This window comes from Erpetoichthys calabaricus, chromosome 11 (genome assembly GCF_900747795.2).
Source record: "Erpetoichthys calabaricus chromosome 11, fErpCal1.3, whole genome shotgun sequence".
Taxonomy (NCBI): domain Eukaryota; kingdom Metazoa; phylum Chordata; class Cladistia; order Polypteriformes; family Polypteridae; genus Erpetoichthys; species Erpetoichthys calabaricus.
In genome coordinates, this window is record NC_041404.2 from 164,109,949 (window position 1) to 164,127,565 (window position 17,617).

The 17,617-nt window shown below is 39.5% G+C and overlaps 1 protein-coding gene across 1 annotated transcript in view; it reads right to left on the reverse strand.

Annotated features, from left to right (window-relative positions):
- Window positions 1-17,617, reverse strand: part of sdk1a (sidekick cell adhesion molecule 1a) — a 1,749,737-nt gene that overhangs the window by 205,780 nt on the left and 1,526,340 nt on the right. The window contains exons 22-25 of the mRNA XM_051933783.1: window positions 14,137-14,258; window positions 11,394-11,503; window positions 4,028-4,178; window positions 3,546-3,783 (exon numbers count right to left, since the gene is read on the reverse strand). Of these exons, the coding sequence (XP_051789743.1) occupies window positions 3,546-3,783; window positions 4,028-4,178; window positions 11,394-11,503; window positions 14,137-14,258 (621 nt within the window). The remainder of the gene's footprint in view (window positions 1-3,545; window positions 3,784-4,027; window positions 4,179-11,393; window positions 11,504-14,136; window positions 14,259-17,617) is intronic.

Genomic DNA, 17,617 nt, shown 5'->3' on the forward strand with positions numbered 1-17,617 from the left:
TGCTTCAAATGAAAAACTGCATGGTGAAAACTGAAAAAACGATTACATATTTACTTATCTGCTTATTAAAATTCAAATGCCCGAAACAGTCAGAAAAGTATATGCTTAGAAAAAGGTCAAAATGCTTGATATCTAATATAAGCCAAAGAAAAATAATGGTCAAATTAACTCAAAGTGAGACTACTGAAGTGAACACATTTTTTAATGTTCTAGTTAAAATTGTCAAAAACATAAAAATTACACACTTGTCAGAAATTCTCACTGTTCGATGAAAATTCTAAACGGTAAAAACGCTCACATTAAACCCAAATTTAAGTGTTAGCCTGCTGTTTAAAATTCTTCCTGTTTGATATTGTATCAAACCAAACTGAATGCCGTTATGAACAACGCTACACATCCTCTCTCTGACACACCAACACAGAGGACTTTCAGCCAATAAATTATTCAGAAGAAGTGGGTCCAGAAATGAAACCAACAGCAATACATCTGCATAATGCCTCACTGGGGCTGGGACTGCCGGGACAGATGTTTTCTTTTTTTTTATTTTCTTCTTTGTTCAGATCAAAGTGCATATCTATTTATTTATTAATTTATGTATGTATGTATGTTTTTATTTAAAAAGCCAAATTTCCTCCTGGGGACAAATAGAAAGCTATCTATCTATCTATCTATCTATCTATCTATCTATCTATCTATCTATCTATCTATCTATCTATCTATCTATCTATCTATCTATCTATCTATCTATCTATCTATCTATCTATCTATCTATCTATCTATCTATCTATCTATCTATCATATAGTGCCTTTCACATATCTATCTATCTATCTATCTATCTATCTATCTATCTATCTATCTATCTATCTATCTATCTATCTATCTATCTATCTACACTAAAGTAAAAATCAATTAGAATAATTTTAAAAATGTCCTGTTTTTGATGTACTTCTGACATTTCATGTTTGCAGACACTCATTTATTGCACGCAGGCATTTTGCTCGGCCAAAACCAACAAGCACAGCGCTAAGATTTCAGAGGCCGTAGACACACAATGGATTTGGATTTAACAAATCGCAGGGTTTTCTCAAAATATGTGCTCATATGTCAGCTGAGAGTTTGGCGGCATCACTAATTAATTGCTGTTTAAACAATGTGACTATAAGTAAAAATATTTTTATGTCCTAAAGAATATTTAAGGAATTTCCATACCCATTGCAATTTCAATGAAAGGTGCAATGCTACAACAAAATATTATACATGTATACCCTACTTTCTTACTGAGAGACAATGCAGATTAATAAGAGAAAGAGAACCCTGTGGAGTTCCATATTTAATTATCATCACTTAAAAAATTTGCAACCAATGTAAATAATAATAATCTTCTTCTTCTTTGGGCTATTCCCATTAGGGGTTACCACAGCAGGTCATCTTGTTCCATATCTTTCTGTCCTCTTCATCTTGTTCTGTTACACCCACCACCTGCATGTCCTCTCTCACCACATCCATAAACCTTCTCTTAGGCCTTCCTCTTTTCCTCTTCCCTGGCAGCTCTATCCTTAGCATCCTTCTCCCAATATACCCAGCATCTCTCCTCTGCACATGTCCAAACCAACGCAATCTCACCTCTCTGACTTTGTCTCCCAACAGTCCAACTTGAGCTGACTCTCTAATGTCCTCATTTCTAATCCTATCCATCCTCGTCACACCCAATGCAAACCTTAGCATCTTTAACTCTGTCACAATGATAATAATCCATCCATTATCCATCCCGCTATATCCTAACTACAGGGTCACGGCAGGGCACGCACACACACACAAACGCACAAGCACACACACAGTATATATATCTACATACATATTGTAGCGACCTCCGCATCAGGTTCAAAAAGAAGAAAAAAAACAGACAGACAAAGTAAAGCTCACAAAACAATTTACTTGAACAGTAAAGAAGAAAAAAACCACAGGGTTATAACAATGAAAAAAATGAACTTCTTTGACTTCGAACAATTTACAATCTCCTGTGTTTTTCTCGTATTTGTGGTCCTCAGACACACTGTTGAAGAAGAGCAAAAACAGAAAAAGAAAAAAGCCGCCTTCATAACCCCACAACACAACCTTCTAGCCCCTTCTCCAACCAACCTTTTGACCTTCCTCCCATCCCAGCTACCACCTCCACCTTTCTGCATCAATCATGCTGTACCTCCATGCTGTACTCTGCCCTCCCTTAATCGGACCTAACAGTCACTCCAAAAGGCTTCCAACCTGTCTGGGACGCTACAATCTTTCTATATAATATGCTACCGTGGCTGTTCATTTGTCTGTCCAGGATTTTAAATCACCTGTAGCTCGCAAACCGTTTGACTTATTGACCTGAAATTTGGTACACATATACTATGTGACCTCTTCTATCTGCTTTTGGGGTGATTATTGACCTCCAAGGTTATTCCTCTTTTTATTTTTATTTTATTTTACTGTAGAATCAACTCTCGGCAGCGCGGTCGTGTGGTACATGTGTATGGGCGCTGTTCTCATCCCTACCACCTTCACCATCATTTCCTCTTCCTCTTCATATCTTAAATCATTCTTGAGGCAGACTGAACACTTAAGTGTCAGCTTAAGAGAAAAATTAAACAAAACGTACTAAGTAATTGCAACACAAACACTGCCTTAATCAGTTTTAATGCGAAGAGATGCCGACAAAAGAAAAGTAGAAGCGGGTCGCTAAGGTGGAGAAAACAAGAGCTGCTCAGAAAGCAGCAAGTGCTTCAACCTCTGAGCAAATGAATGTTAAACGTACAGAGAAAGAGGATGAAAACTAGGAATGCTCAAGGCAAGTGTATTCACTGCACGTTATCAGGCAGTGCACCATTACTGGTATATAATACGCTATACCGTGGCTGTTCGTTTGTCTGTCCAGGATTTTAAATCACCTGTAGCTCACAAACTGTTTAAACTATTGACCTGAAATTTGGTACACATATACTACGTGATGTCTACTATGTGCTTTCAGGGTGATGATTGGCCTCCAAGGTTATTCCTCTTTTTATTTTTATTTTATTTTATTATAGAATCATCCAGCAGGGCAGCCGTGTGGCGCATGCGTATGGTCGCCGTTCTCATTCCCTCCCACCTTCTCCTACCTCTTCATATTTTAAATCATTCTTGAGGCAGATTGAAGACTTAAGTGCCAGCTTAAGTAAAAAATTAAACAAAACATAAAAAGTAATTGCAACACAAACACTGACTTAATCAATTTTAATGCGAAAAGATGCCGACAAAAGAAGAGAAGAAGCGGGCTGCTAGGGTGGAGAAAAGAAGAGCTGCTCACGAAGGAGCAAGCGCATCAACCTCTGAGCAAATGAATGTTAAACATACAGAGAAAGAGGATGAAAACTAGGAATGCTCAAGGCAAGTGTGCAGTGCACGTTATCGTGCATTGTGCCGTTAGTGTTATATATATACAGTATATATATATACAGTATATATATATATATAAATAAACAGCATTGTGGGGAAATACCCAGAGTTCCTGCAGGTCACTTGCCTGACTCCCTTGTGCGTCCGTGCACCACTGCACTCCAGGGTCCAGCTCCGATGGAATTAAAGGCCTGAATCTGCAGCTGATATTCTGTCCACTCCTCCAGGCCTTCAAGAGTGATCTCCCGCTCCATCCGGTCGGTCACCAGCTCTGTGCGTACCTCACCATGCAGGTCTGATCGCCACAGTTTGATCCGGTAGCCCACTGTCTCGGGGTTGCCGTTGTATTCAGAATCAGGTAGGGGCTAGAAGATAAACCAGAAAACATTTTTTTTTTTCTTACAGGACTTCAGGTAAAAAACTAATGGACTGCAGTTCCAGACAGTGATTCGAATAGATGTTTTGGTAATTTGTTTCTGTTAGTGTTAATGGGTTCTTCTTAGAACTTATCCTAAGAGAATATCAAATCTAGAATCAAGAAAGGAAGACATTCCTAAAAAGAAGGCCCAAAAGCTTTTCACCCACCCTTAGGTGTCTAAACTTCCTTACCACCCATCTTAGCCACAGACTTGTCTCACTGGCAGTCCGGACTGTGATGCTACTCGGAGACACATCTGGGGGGGCCTGCAAGGTCTGGATGACACGAGAGGGCTGACTGGCAGGGCTGGTTCCAACAATGTTCACCTGAAGCATCCGAAACCTGCAGAAGTGAAATTTGACAGCATTATTGTAAGCCCGTTTCCTTTACAATTTAAAGAAGATCAAGAAGCTTAAGTAACACATGACGGATTCAGGGCCCAGTTATTATATCACTTTGACAAACAGCAATAAAAAAAGCACTATAAGAAGATAATCTCTTACTTTAATCCATTTTTTTAGTGAAAAGTTCTTTTTTCTTTGCCCAGCTATGTGTGCTCAATCACGTCTGTGGACGGTATCATCTGTTTGATATTTTATTATGGGGGGGGGGGGGGGGGGGGGGGGGAGTGTGGCCCCTCTGTTGTTAAAGTATTGGACTGTAAAACTGCAAAGTCACCAACTCAGTCTCTGTCATTGTGTGATATGACCCTGAACATGTCACTTAACCTGCCAGTGTTCCAGCCATACAGATCCAATGCTATGTATCTACTGTATCTATCATATAGTACTTTTCTTATTTCTTTATCTATAGTAAATTCAAAAAGTTTTCAGATTCCTTGAGTTTCTGCAAGACTTTATTGTGTTGTAGATTTAGTCTTAAGTGGATACATTTGAACCTTTTGCCCAAACTACACTTAATAATCCATAATGGCAAACTGAAAACATGTTTTCAGAAAGGTGTGCTTCTGGAGTACTGTTTGCAGTCTTGGTCTTCAGGGCACAAAAAGGACATAGCAGCACTAGAAAAGGTCCAGAATAGAGCGACTGGGCTGATTCAAAGACTACAGGGGTGAATCATGAGGAAGATGAAAAGAACTGAGCCTTTTCAGTTTAAGCAAAAGAAGATTAAGAGGAGACATGACTGAAGTGTTTAAAATTATGAAGGGAATTAGTCCAGTGGATCAAGACTGTGACTTTAAAATGAGTTCATCAACAACATGAGGGCACAGTTGGAAGCCTGTTAAGGGTTAATTTTGCACAAACATCAGGAAGTTTTTCTTTACACAGAGAACCACAGGCACTTGAATTAAGCTACCAAGTAGTGTGGTAGACAGCTGGACTTTAGGGACTTTCAAAACTCAACTTGATGTTATTTTGGAGGAGTTAAGTGGAGAGGCTGAATGGCCTGTCCGTGTCTAAATCTTTATAATGTTGTAATATTTACAGAATGTATGCCAACCCTCTTCTCACCACAGCCCAGAGCAAGAATATGAGAATTAAGAATGTCATGTACTTGTAACCATGCATGTAAATAAACTGAGTAACATTGCTAATTTGATTTTGCATATTTACAATTAGAGAGTTCTTATTTTTTCTTTAACACAGATCTTTCGAATGAGCAAATGACAGTAAATTACTTTTGTAAACGTCTTCTTATTAATAATTATTCCATGTCTTTTTGTGCAATTTAGATTTGTACACGTATTTTAAAAATATATTAACTTTGTATTTATTTTTTACATTAATAATTATTATAGTCCCACTGTAGCAAAAAAATACATTATTAATTTACAACATTTCAGTTTATTGTTTTTTAGTTGTATAATTAAGCAGTTTACAGAGGTTCCTAAGAATTTCCATGTTTCTGGCTGATGGAATTTGTAGCCAATCACAGACAAACTTTAACTGCAATTGATATGATTCAGCTTATTTTAGAAATTTATTTCTCCAAAAATAAAATTTTCTTCAGACTTTGTATAGATGTTCCTTGGGTATTCTAATCTTGGAGACCATAATCTTACTGTTAAAATCATTTCTTTGTAAATGTTTAAGGTAGTTTAAAATTATTTATACTTTACTGCAACGCCATCTTGTTTTGACACGGGCACTGCCAAATGGTGCTACTGTTGGTAGTTGCTAGGGGCCTGGCTTTATAGTCACATCACTAGCACGACAACTTAAAAGCCTACATGTCATTAAGATTGTTTGGATTACTCTGCCACTGCGCTTTCCTATTTATTTCTTGATCTTTGATTTCTTGCTTCTGTTTTTTGACTTCATACTTTGCCTAACATTTTGGGTTTGGTTGCCTCTATAACAGTTTTCTCATTTTCAACCTCTTGCAAGCTTTTAATGTCTCTCACCCAGTCCTTCCTTTACAATCTGCATTGTAGAAGAACAACATTCAGGTGTAAAGATGACCTGGAGAAGGGGTAGCAGCATTACTGTTAAGGTTACGGTCTGTGGCAGTACCAGCCAAGTGTCACTCCTCAGCCATGAGCTGGCAACTTTCTGGATACAAGGATGTCAAGAACCATTTATATCATGGAGAGTGATTGCAGAATTCTCATTCCCTTGTAGACAGGACAACGTCTAAGCTGCAAGTGATGCACTTCCGTGTGTGGACGTCAGGCTGAGCTCTGTCCCAGTACCCCACTCCTGTCTGCCAATGCACAGCTACACTTAGATACCGGTGACTGTTTTAACCTAGCGTGACTTGATGATAGAGGGACAGGGCTATCCGAAAGAAGGCTCTTTGGTATCTCTTATTACTTAAACCAGACATCTCAGGCTATAGAGTATGAACTTCTAGTTTGTTTCAGCCAGCATTGATCTCCTGGCTGGGGTTCAAAGTCATGTTTCTTGTCAATGTTGTCCATTTTTGTGCTATTTTAATATATATTCACTTTCCTTTTGTTTATTATTTGCATTATTTTTCGTGTTTCTTTCTACCTATAAATTACCCTGGTTATGTTCCATATGTTTTGTGGGTGGTCCCCCAAGAGATGGCACCACCTGCCAATCCCTGCTCTCCAATCTCTATGTTGAGTTCCTGATGGTTCATTTTGAATGCGCTAGGGAGTGGAGTGTTTTGCTGTGCCTTTTGAGTTTGTGATTTCCTGGATTCTTGATTCTGTATTGGGATTGCCTTACCTTCTCACGACATTCCTTTTGTGCTCTTATGACCATTTTGTTTAAGTAAAGCTTCTATTTTATAAAGGTTCTTTGGGGCCCCTTGGTATCTAGTTGGAGTCTGGATGGTAATCACTCTCTATAGAGCAATTTTTGGAAGTATTTTTGGGAGTTCTGTTCTATGAGTCACAACACCTAGTGATTCTGATTGAGGCATCAAACTGCAGAGATATGGAAATTATTGAACTGCACCTGTAAAGTGCCTTGTGTTGGTGGTCTCAGTGGAATGCACTAAATAACTAAATAACCACTTGATTCTGTTAATATAATATGCAAGGTTACAAGTTCAGTCTCCACCCTGTCACTTATACTGTATGCTACCAGGTATTCAACTGTGACGAAGTGGAAACAATTAAACTGTACCAGTAAAGTGCCCTACATCGCTACTCTCTCTGAAACGCAACATTTAAAATCAAGATTGATTTATCAGTTCAATTCTCACTCACGACTTAAACTGCTGTGACACCCCGAGGGTGTCACTTAACCTTCATTTGCAAGGAGGGACACCATTTTCACTCCAGCTAATTTCTTAATTAGAAGCCAATTCTTGCTGTTAATGAAACATGTTATTTAATTTAATGTCTTCTTTGTGCTCTCATTCTGCCACACCAGACATTTCCATTTTTTGTGTATTTGAGAACATCATTTATTTTCCGGCGGACTAGAGAAGGAAAATATTTGTAAAATATTCCCTTTTTTTTCTTTTCATGCATTTTAATAGAAGCAGATACTATATGACAGACACACAGGTGAAAACGGAATTAAGTTAGCCAGTCATCTGCTGTTTTCATTTTGCATTACTTTATTGTTTGGTGACTGGTTAAGAACAAAGAAACAATTAAGAGGTTTCAATCTTTAAAAAGAGGCCAATTAAATTAAGGCAAAAGAATTGAAATCAATTAGCGATAGTAATTGGTTACCAATTAGCAAAGTGGCTGAAATGAAAACCTACAATCACCGTGGTCCATCAGTCTCGGAGCTTGACATCCCTGGTGTAGATCAAGAGCTCATTTGGGATAATTGTTATTGTTTCTGTGGCCCAGCAGATTCCCGACTTATCTGTTTATCGAATATCCAGCACCATGTGAAAGTATTCCCACCCTTGAATATTCTGAAATTTGTTTGCTTACAAAGTCAGTAAAGCAAGAGGCGGTTTCATTAATCTCCACACCATGTTGTCTGCTTCCTAGGTGAAAGAACTTCAAAGGGTAATTGAGAACAAACGAAAAAACGTCTTTGTCATATTCAATCCAAAGTGCCTTAACTCGAGTCACACCGAGTTAAATGGACCCCATCTGTGTCCAATCCCAGAAACCTCACTGATTCAATGAGTCAAGCTGTTTGTGCTGTCTGAAGCAAATCTGAAAACTAATGGGAGCCTCTACTAAAATCTAAAGACACGGAAAGGTAACATTTGGGGTGATGTGGCTAAAATTAAATTTCAATGTCTGTGAATACTCTTTGAGATGCTAGTGAGTGTAATGAGTCTGAGGTCATAAAGACACACTGAGACCATCCCTCTATGGAGGGTGTGGAGGGAGGAGATGGTGAGAATCAAAGAGCTGCCGACACTTGGTTGTAGGAAAGAATGTGGATTAGGGGGACCAGGTTGAGACAGGACACAGCATTACAAAGGGCGTGAAGACTCAAGAAGCCAAAAATCTTTGTGTTTTATCTTGAACTAGCTGAAATACCCGGCATTGCCTGGGAGGAAAATAAAGTGTTTTTTTTTTAACTGTTTGAGGAAAATATAATAAAAAACCATCACTTCAAAAATAAAAATAAATTAACAAACAATGAAGACTCACTAATATGCTTGTCTTGCGGTCTTGTATGCATGTTATCATTCAGTTGACACTCGGAACAACCACCAGAGGGCGAATTGGAGGTGACTGCTAGCATTCTTTATGTATGACCACCACTGCGCCCCTGTTGCTTTTGAAATTCCCCTGTTGCTTTTGAAACATGGGCACGGTGGCACTCAAACATAAAGAATGCTGGCAGTCACCTCCAGTTCGCCCTCTGGTGGTCGTTCCGAGTGTCAACCAGATGATAACCTGCATACAAGACCATAAGATCATCCCTCACCCTACCCAGAAGGGGTTGGGTTAGGGTTGATTTCACCCTACAGTATTTTTAGTCAACCAATGAGAATTATGTGTACTGTACCAAGTTTCATGAAAATCGCTCCCGCCGTTCAGAAGTGATGCTGGAACGTACATACATATACACGTACATACGTTGACTTTTATATATATATAGATTAGTATGTGAAGTTTGTATGTAGATGGCCAATATACATGTCTATCTACATACAAAGACTTATCTACTGTCTTTCATGTAGACAGTGTACAGAATGATGCGCATCACTGAAAATAAAACAAATTTTCACTTGATCGAACTTTAACTGGCTTTGTTAGGTCATGAAATCAAACGTTTCTTCAAAATCAAAACAGGAAACCTGTCATTCATATGAATATTCAGAGGCTTTGCTGGGGCACTTCAGACTGTGCTTAGGTGCACCTTGTTTGCTTTAATTCTCCATGAGGTGTGTCTAGAACTGGGCTGGAATCCAGACGAACTGCTTAAACACTGTTAGAAAGTCACACACCTGTCACACATAATGTCAGTAGAAAAACCAGGCCATGAAGTCCAAGGAACTCTCTGTAGGCCATCATTAATTTGTAGTGAGGCAAACATCAGGGAAAGAGAATAACCCCATTTCTAAAACTTTAAGTGGTCATATGATTACAGTGGCCTCAATAATCCAGAAATTGACGAAACCTTGGAATGACCTGGACTCTTCGTAGAGTTGGCAGTCCAGCCAAAGGGATTAACTAGGCAAGAAGGGCCTCAGTCAGGGAGGCAACCAAGAACCCAACAGTCACTACAACAGAACTTCAGAAGTCCTCTGCTGACAAGGAAAGACCTGCCAGAAGGATGACCATGGATGATCATGTCATCATTCCTCTATCCATCAGTAGTTTATTACAGAGTGGCTAGACAAAAGCCATTCATGCCAAAAGGCATTTAAAGGACACTGGGAGCATGAGGAAAAAGAGTATCTGGTCCAATGAGACAAAAATTCAACTCTTTGGGCAAAACCCCAAACATTATGACATCACCTCCCTAATACCATCCCTATAGTGAAGCATGGATGTCACAGTGTCATGTCATGTGGATGCTGTTCTATAGCAGAACAGAGGGAAGGATGAAATATAGAGAGGTCCATGAAAGGAACCCGCTCCAGAGTGCACACAAACTCAGACTCGGGCGATTGTTCACTTTTCATTGCCCATCCAAAGCCCAGACTTAAACTCCATAGGACATCTGTGGAGAGACCTGAGGATGGCAGTTCTATCAGAGCTTGAGAGGATCTGCCAGGAAGAATGGGATAAACTGCCCAAATCCAAGGTGTACAAAGCTTGTAGTGGCCTAGCTAGGAGGACACAAGGCTGTAATTGCTTGAATTTAAGGGTCTGAATACTTATATAAATGAGAGATCTCAGTTTTTGATTTTTAATAAAAGTGCAAACCTTTCTGAAAACGTTTCCGCTTTGTCATCATGGCTTATTAGAAAGTAGATTGATGGGCAACAGGCAACATCACTCTCCATTATGTGGTATACAGCTATGAATAACCAGTTTTGGCCTTTGTGTCCATTTGTCCTTCTATCACTTTCTCTCTGTATATACAGTTATATAATGGCCCCCTCTAAAAATAGTGTACATGCGTCTTAATGTGATCTACCCCCTATGGTGAGCTGACATCTCATTCAGATTAGCCTGCTGCTAAAATATCTCAAACATCCTATAATGCTGAATTAAACAAAAATATTAAAATGGAAGAAGCATGCATATTATGTGTATAGAATGAAATATGTATCGTGCTTTGTTACTTGAAAATAAAAACACTTAAAATGCAGCCTGATGAGATGACAAAGTTCACAGATGTTATACACCCAGTCTATTAAGTTTATGGCAGGGTCTCTGTGTAGGCCCTTCTTTAAACTGGTGCGCCAGTTGAAAATAAAGCAGCTACGTTTAGGTACCTCCGCCTGCACAGAGCAGTTAGTTGGGAATTGTGCCTGAGGATAAGAGTCCATGCCAGCAAACGCCAACTGTATTCTACCGATGCTTCATTCTGCTAAACTCCTAATGTTTGCCTAAGACATTCTGAAATTAGTATGAGGAAACAGTCTTTACAGAAGTTTAGCAAAGCAGACCTACTGCTCTTAACACTCAGCAATGACAAACACTAAACAGTTCAGCCCATGAATCATTTCTTATACAGCTAAAGTATCAAGAGTCAAGATAAGAGTTTGAAGAACCATTGCCAGTGACATGGTGGCTGCTGCTCTCACCTATAATAAGTAAACGGAGTGAGCTCGGGGATCTCAAGCACCTGGGCATCTGGGTCATTCTCCTTTTCATAAAGAACTTTCCAGTCTTCATCATCACCCACTGCCCCAACCTATAGAAAAGAGGTACAATTAAAACCTGCCCAGATATAATAAATGTATGATTTAACAAAATACAGAAAAAGAAAAATATACAGTACTGTGCAAAAGTTTTAGGCAGGTGTGAAAAAATGCTGTAAACAAAGAATGCTTTCAGAAATATAAATAATGATTGTTTATTGTTATCAATTTACAAAATGCAAAGTGAGCGAACAAAAGAAAAATCTAAATCAAATCAATATTTGGTGTTACTACCTTTTGCCTTCAAACCAGCATCAATTTTTATAGGTACACTTGCACAAAGTCAGAGATTTTGTAGGATTCTAGTCAGGAGTCTGATCAACCAATTATACCAAACAGGTGCTAATGATCATCAATGTCACACGTAGGTTGAAACACAGACATTAACTGAAACAGAAACAGCTGTGTAGGAGACTTAAAACTGGGCGAGGAACAGCCAAACTCTGCTACCAAGGTGAGGTTGTGGAAGACAGTTTCATGTCATGGCAAGATGGAGCACAGAAACGAGACACAAGGTACTTATACTGCATCAGCAAGGTCTCTCCCAGACAAAGATTTCAAAGCAGACTGGGGTTTCAAGATGTGCTGTTCAAGCTCTTTTGAAGAAGCACAAAGAAACGGGCAACATTGAGGATCGTAGACGCAGTGGTCAGCCAAGGAAACTTAGTGCAGCAGATGAAAGACACATCAAGCTTATTACCCTTCAAAATCAGAAGATGTCCAGCAGTGCCATCAGCTCAGAACTGGCAGAAACCAGTGGGACCCAGGTACACCCATCTACTGTCTGGAGAAGTCTGGCCAGAAGTGGTCTTCATGGAAGAGTTGCAGCCAAAAAGCCATACCTCCGACGTGGAAACAAGGCCAAGCGACTCAAGTATGCACGAAAACATAGGAACTGGGTTGCAGAAAAATGGCAGCAGGTGCTCTGGACTGAGGAGTCAAAATTTGAAATATTTGGCTGTAGCAGAAGGCAGTTTGTTCGTCAAAGGGCTGGAGAGCGGTACAATAATGAGTGTCTGCAGGCAACAGTGAAGCATGGTGGAGGTTCCTTGAACGTTTGGGGCTGCATTTCTGCAAATGGAGTTGGAGATTAGATCAGGATTAATGGTGTTCTCAATTCTGAGAAATACAGGTAGATACTTATCCATCATGCAATACCATCAGGGAGGAATATGATTGGCCCCAAATTTATTCTGCAGCAGGACAACGACCCCAAACATGCAGCCAAAGTCATTAAGAACTATCTTCAGCGTAAAGAAGAACAAGAAATCCTGGAAGTGATGGTATGGCCCCCACAGAGCCCTGATCTCAACATCATCGAGTGTGTCTGGGATTACATGAAGAGACAGAAGGATGTGAGGAAGCCTACATCCACAGAAGATCTGTGGTTAGTTCTCCGAGATGTTCGGAACAACCTACCAGCCGAGTTCCTTCAAAAACTGTGCAACTGTACCTAGAAGAATTGATGCTGTTTTGAAGGCAAAGGGTGGTCACACCAAATATTGATTTGATTTAGATTTCTCTTTTGTTCATTCACTGCATTTTGTTGATTGATGAAAATAAATGATTAACACTTCCATTTTTGAAAGCATTCTTTGTTTATAGCATTTTTTCACACCTTCCTAAAACTTTTTCACAGTACTGTATATTCAAATAAAGAAATTTATTAAATGAGATAGCACATTGCTACATTAAAGTGCACTGTGGTGCAAAACATTTGGAGGGCTTTGTCAGTAAACCCCACTAAGCTGTATTGAACAGAAACTAAAGGACTGAATATAACTGAAGGGTTAACTAAATGTAACTTCCAGCTGAAATTGCAAGATGTCTTAGAGAAGCTACCAATGTTATTTTCCAAGTTTAGAATGAGGTAAATGAGTAACAAATACCCCTCAAGAAAGCAGGTGTAACTTTGTTTTTACCAGTTTCCCAGAATCGAGCAGCTACTGAGTTGGCAAGGGAAGGATCCGGCATGAGTCAAATGTGAAAAAAAAAGAAATTTCTCAGTCCAATAAAGTTCATTTTAAAAGGGTTTAGTGAAAATTAAAACCAGTTCACACAGAAATAGAGAAAAAGATTATTACACATACAGCATTAAAGCCAAAATGTTTCTTCTACAAACTCGGCTTTTTCTTATTAAACTTCAGTTACTTTCTATAATTAAATGTTGTGTTATTTCTGTATGGCAAACTTGCATAAGCTTTACTTAATACATTCAGTACGTTCTATACATCAGCATGGTCAATACATTCAATATGATATGAATTGAAAACTGTATGCACTCCAAGCCTTTCCAACTACAAGGCAGGTCATAAACTGGAATGAATCCATAGTCAGAGGAACAAGAATTAATTAGAATATTCCATTTCAATTTAGCTTGTGGGGGTTATATTAGAATCTCCAATTGACTTTGCATTAATGTATAGGCAAACGTTTTAACATAACTAAGAAAATACTTCTGTCAATTTAACCTAACCCTAACTAACTAACAAAAGGCTCTTACAGTAGACATAAACTGGATGGGAAAGCTGACAGACCCTTCCTATGAAGCAGTGCTAAGATCCATAGAACAATCTGCCAAAAGAAGAGCGACTGCAACCTTTGGGTATGTAAAATGAATACAAACCTGTCCTTCAACAATCCACTTAGAAATGGTTGTTTTTCCATCATCTCCTGCACGGAACTTGAGGGTGGCTGAACGGGGGCTGATATTAGAAATTACAAGATTGGATGGTGCTCCAGGTTGCTCTGAAATGAATAGATGAAAAAGAAAATGATTGATTGTTATAGTGCGATATATATTGTCACGCATAAGCGTAATAACATATGTATGTAATAACCTGCCAGGATGAGAGGGGCCACTACCACTAACGCTGTTATCTCCTTTCCCCACAATGCTGGAAACCGCTCATTGAAGGCATTTAGCTTGGCCCCTTCTGATCCAGCCGCCATAAAATCCCGGTCATCCCGGAGAAAGGAGTCATTACTGGGCAAAATAACCCGTCAGGCGGAACTCTGTTAGAGCGACTGCAAACTTGTGTTTATTCTGAGATTCCCGCTCAAGGGACGCATTCCATCGAGCATTTCTTTTGTTTATTTCTGTTTATCTTGCCGTCTCTGTATAATAAAAGGAATGACCCAGTTGGTGCGCCAAAATTTCCTCACTACATCCTGAGCTGTCATTCCCGACACGACCACAATATATATATATTTACGAGGGACATTCAAAAAGTTTCCACACTTTTTTTTAACTCTATTTATTAAGAGTTTCAAAAACAAATGACGTCACTTTTTTACATAGTCGCCTTCATTTCCGATGCAATTTTCCCAGCGTTGTACCAACTTTTTAATGCCCAATTAGTACTCCTCCCGCCTTTACCGTTTCCAACAAAAATATGAAAGTGCAGAAACTTTTTGAATACTGCTGGTAGACACACATAGAAATGGATTTTGAGCTTCCCAGTGGAATGATGCCAGACCTTAAAAACTCACTTTATAGCCATTTCATGCTTTCCCTCTGTGTGAACTTGTTACACACTAAGGTCACTGGTGAAGAATCAACCATGCAAGATTTGGTGAAGAAGACAGAGAAAGATTTCACCCTGCATTTCTGAGACATATTCCTTTGCCTCACAGATGATGATGGACACGTTGAAGCACTCTGTGGTTAATCATGGCAGATGTTATGTAGTTGCAGGAAAAGGGTAGGATGACATACTGACTCTATAATAATAATAATGATAATATATTTTATTTATATATTTCCTTTTCTATGCTCAAGGTGCTTATCAAGGGCAAATCTAATATCACTATCAATTATCATATCAGTTGGGAAAAATATGTAAAAAATTAAATAATGATTCCACCTGCATCACTTATAGTAGTTGAAACAAAAACCTTTAACCTTTAAGAAGTACAGTATCTGGATGAGATATTAGGACATCATGGCTATCAGCTAAACAAACAACCTTGGCCACAAAATGTTCTCCTCTCGTTTGACAAATTTCTTGTGTATTAAAATCCGGAAATCTCAGTGAATGGAGAAATAAAGGAAATACTTAATAAGATTCATTGAATAAGATAATAATAATCTATATTACTAAACCACAGTTAATTTATGCACGGCGGACGCACCGAGGTGCATGCGCACTGCGGCCTTGATGCCCGCCCCAGAGTCCAGAGTCAAATGCAGCGGCTTTCCAAAACGTGGCGGCTTCCCAGAGTCAGTAGGTGACGCCCAAATAACACAATGTACTGCGCTGTGGCGCCCGCCCCAGAGTCAAACGCAGCGGCTTCCTAAAACACGGCAGCTTCCCAGAGTCAGTAGGTGGCACCCAAACAACACAACCTCTGAGCGCCCAAACAACACAACCTGTACAGTCAAACGCAGCGGCTTCCCAAAACACGGCGAATTCCCAGAGTCAGTAGGTGGCGCCCAAACAACACCACCTGTAAACTAGACTTGCTCTAATAAACACAATGAACGAGCGCGCCCACAACGCGCTTTTGACACAGCACAGGCAAAGGAGGCACGTATCCAAATGGAGGGAGCTCAACGATTAGTGATACAAACACGACCCCGTATGGCTACGACCTGTAAACGAGCCCGTATGGATACAAACAATGAACGAAGGCGCCCACACAAAGAAACCGCTTTAGTTCAAATAGGGTTATTGAATTAAATGGAAACTTCACCATGCCTACGACCTGTGAACTAAACCTGAGGTAAAGCGTGCATGCCAGGTTGTACAGCCGCCCGGATGCGACCGCCTACACCACCGCATATACCCTCCATGATATTTCATCACGCAGCGGCTTCCCACCGAGGCGCATATTGTAATATAGATCACATAACGGTCACAGACTCAAACCCAGCGGCTTCTCCGACTCAGTGGCTGGCACACGAACACCACAACCTGTAAACTAAACTTGCTGTGCTCCACTCTGCCAGCAGTTGGTGTCAGCAAAGGCAACAGAATCACGTCTCCATAAAACGAGACCGCTTTAGTACAGATATGCTTATTTAATTGAATGACATTTCCCCAGACGCACCCACCCTCCATGATATGTCATCCATCCAAATATCGGACAGAACAGAAACTGCCATTCTTGGATTTCCGATTCGCTAGCGAATCGCGGGCTTACTTGTAATAACATCAATACTGGACACATTACTTGTCAAAGACAGGTAATAGAATCAATTTAAAAATATCTGATATCTGTTGCCCAGGTCCTTTCCTCTCTTGACTGGCGCTCCTTCGGTTTGGTGTGTTCCCATAAAGCCTGCCTCTCAGATTTTGTCATTTCAGGGTGCCTTGTTCACCTCATGTCCACTTTTATACCTCCCGTGTTTGAAGGCGACTCTCAGCGTGTCTCCTACCCCTTTACTCCTCCTTGTGTGTCTTACACTGATCTCTTCTTGTTTCCATTGTGTTACAAAAGCCAAACTGACCAATCAGAATGTTCTGAGGGACTGGACACACAGACCTCATTGTTTTATTATATAGTAGATCGGTTGATTAATTAAATAATTATGAAGTATGTAAATAATTGATTCATTAATTTAAAATAATTGAAAGTGTATTACGATTATTTAAATTTTATGAACAAAAGACTAAAGCTCTCATTAGATACATGCTAAGGCACAGTATAAAACAGAGATGTATTATTATTGCATAATGCTTTAATTTTATTTGCTGCTGCCTAAATGTTAACCACTATGCTTTCAGAAGCCCCCACAAAAATGCCTTTTTTATTTCTGGGTAATGTTTAAGATCCATTCTTAGCTCCTGAGTACATCTGTACTTAGCACAGTAACAGCGGTGTATCGGCAGCTCACTACTTTACTTTTGCATGATGCTTACCAATGATGACAAACAGTGTGCTTTCTAGCTACATATAAACTCTCCTAAAATTCTACTGTATTATTTTCTCTTTTCATTTTTTTCCATCATCTGTTTTTGGCTTGATTGCAATGACAGAGCAGTTTGAGTGGATTTCATGGCCATACAACATATGGAAACTTAATAGCAGTAATACAGTATAAGACATTGACTTCATGCCAGTGTCTTACATTTGTGGGCATTTAGCTTTCAGGTTTCAGAAAA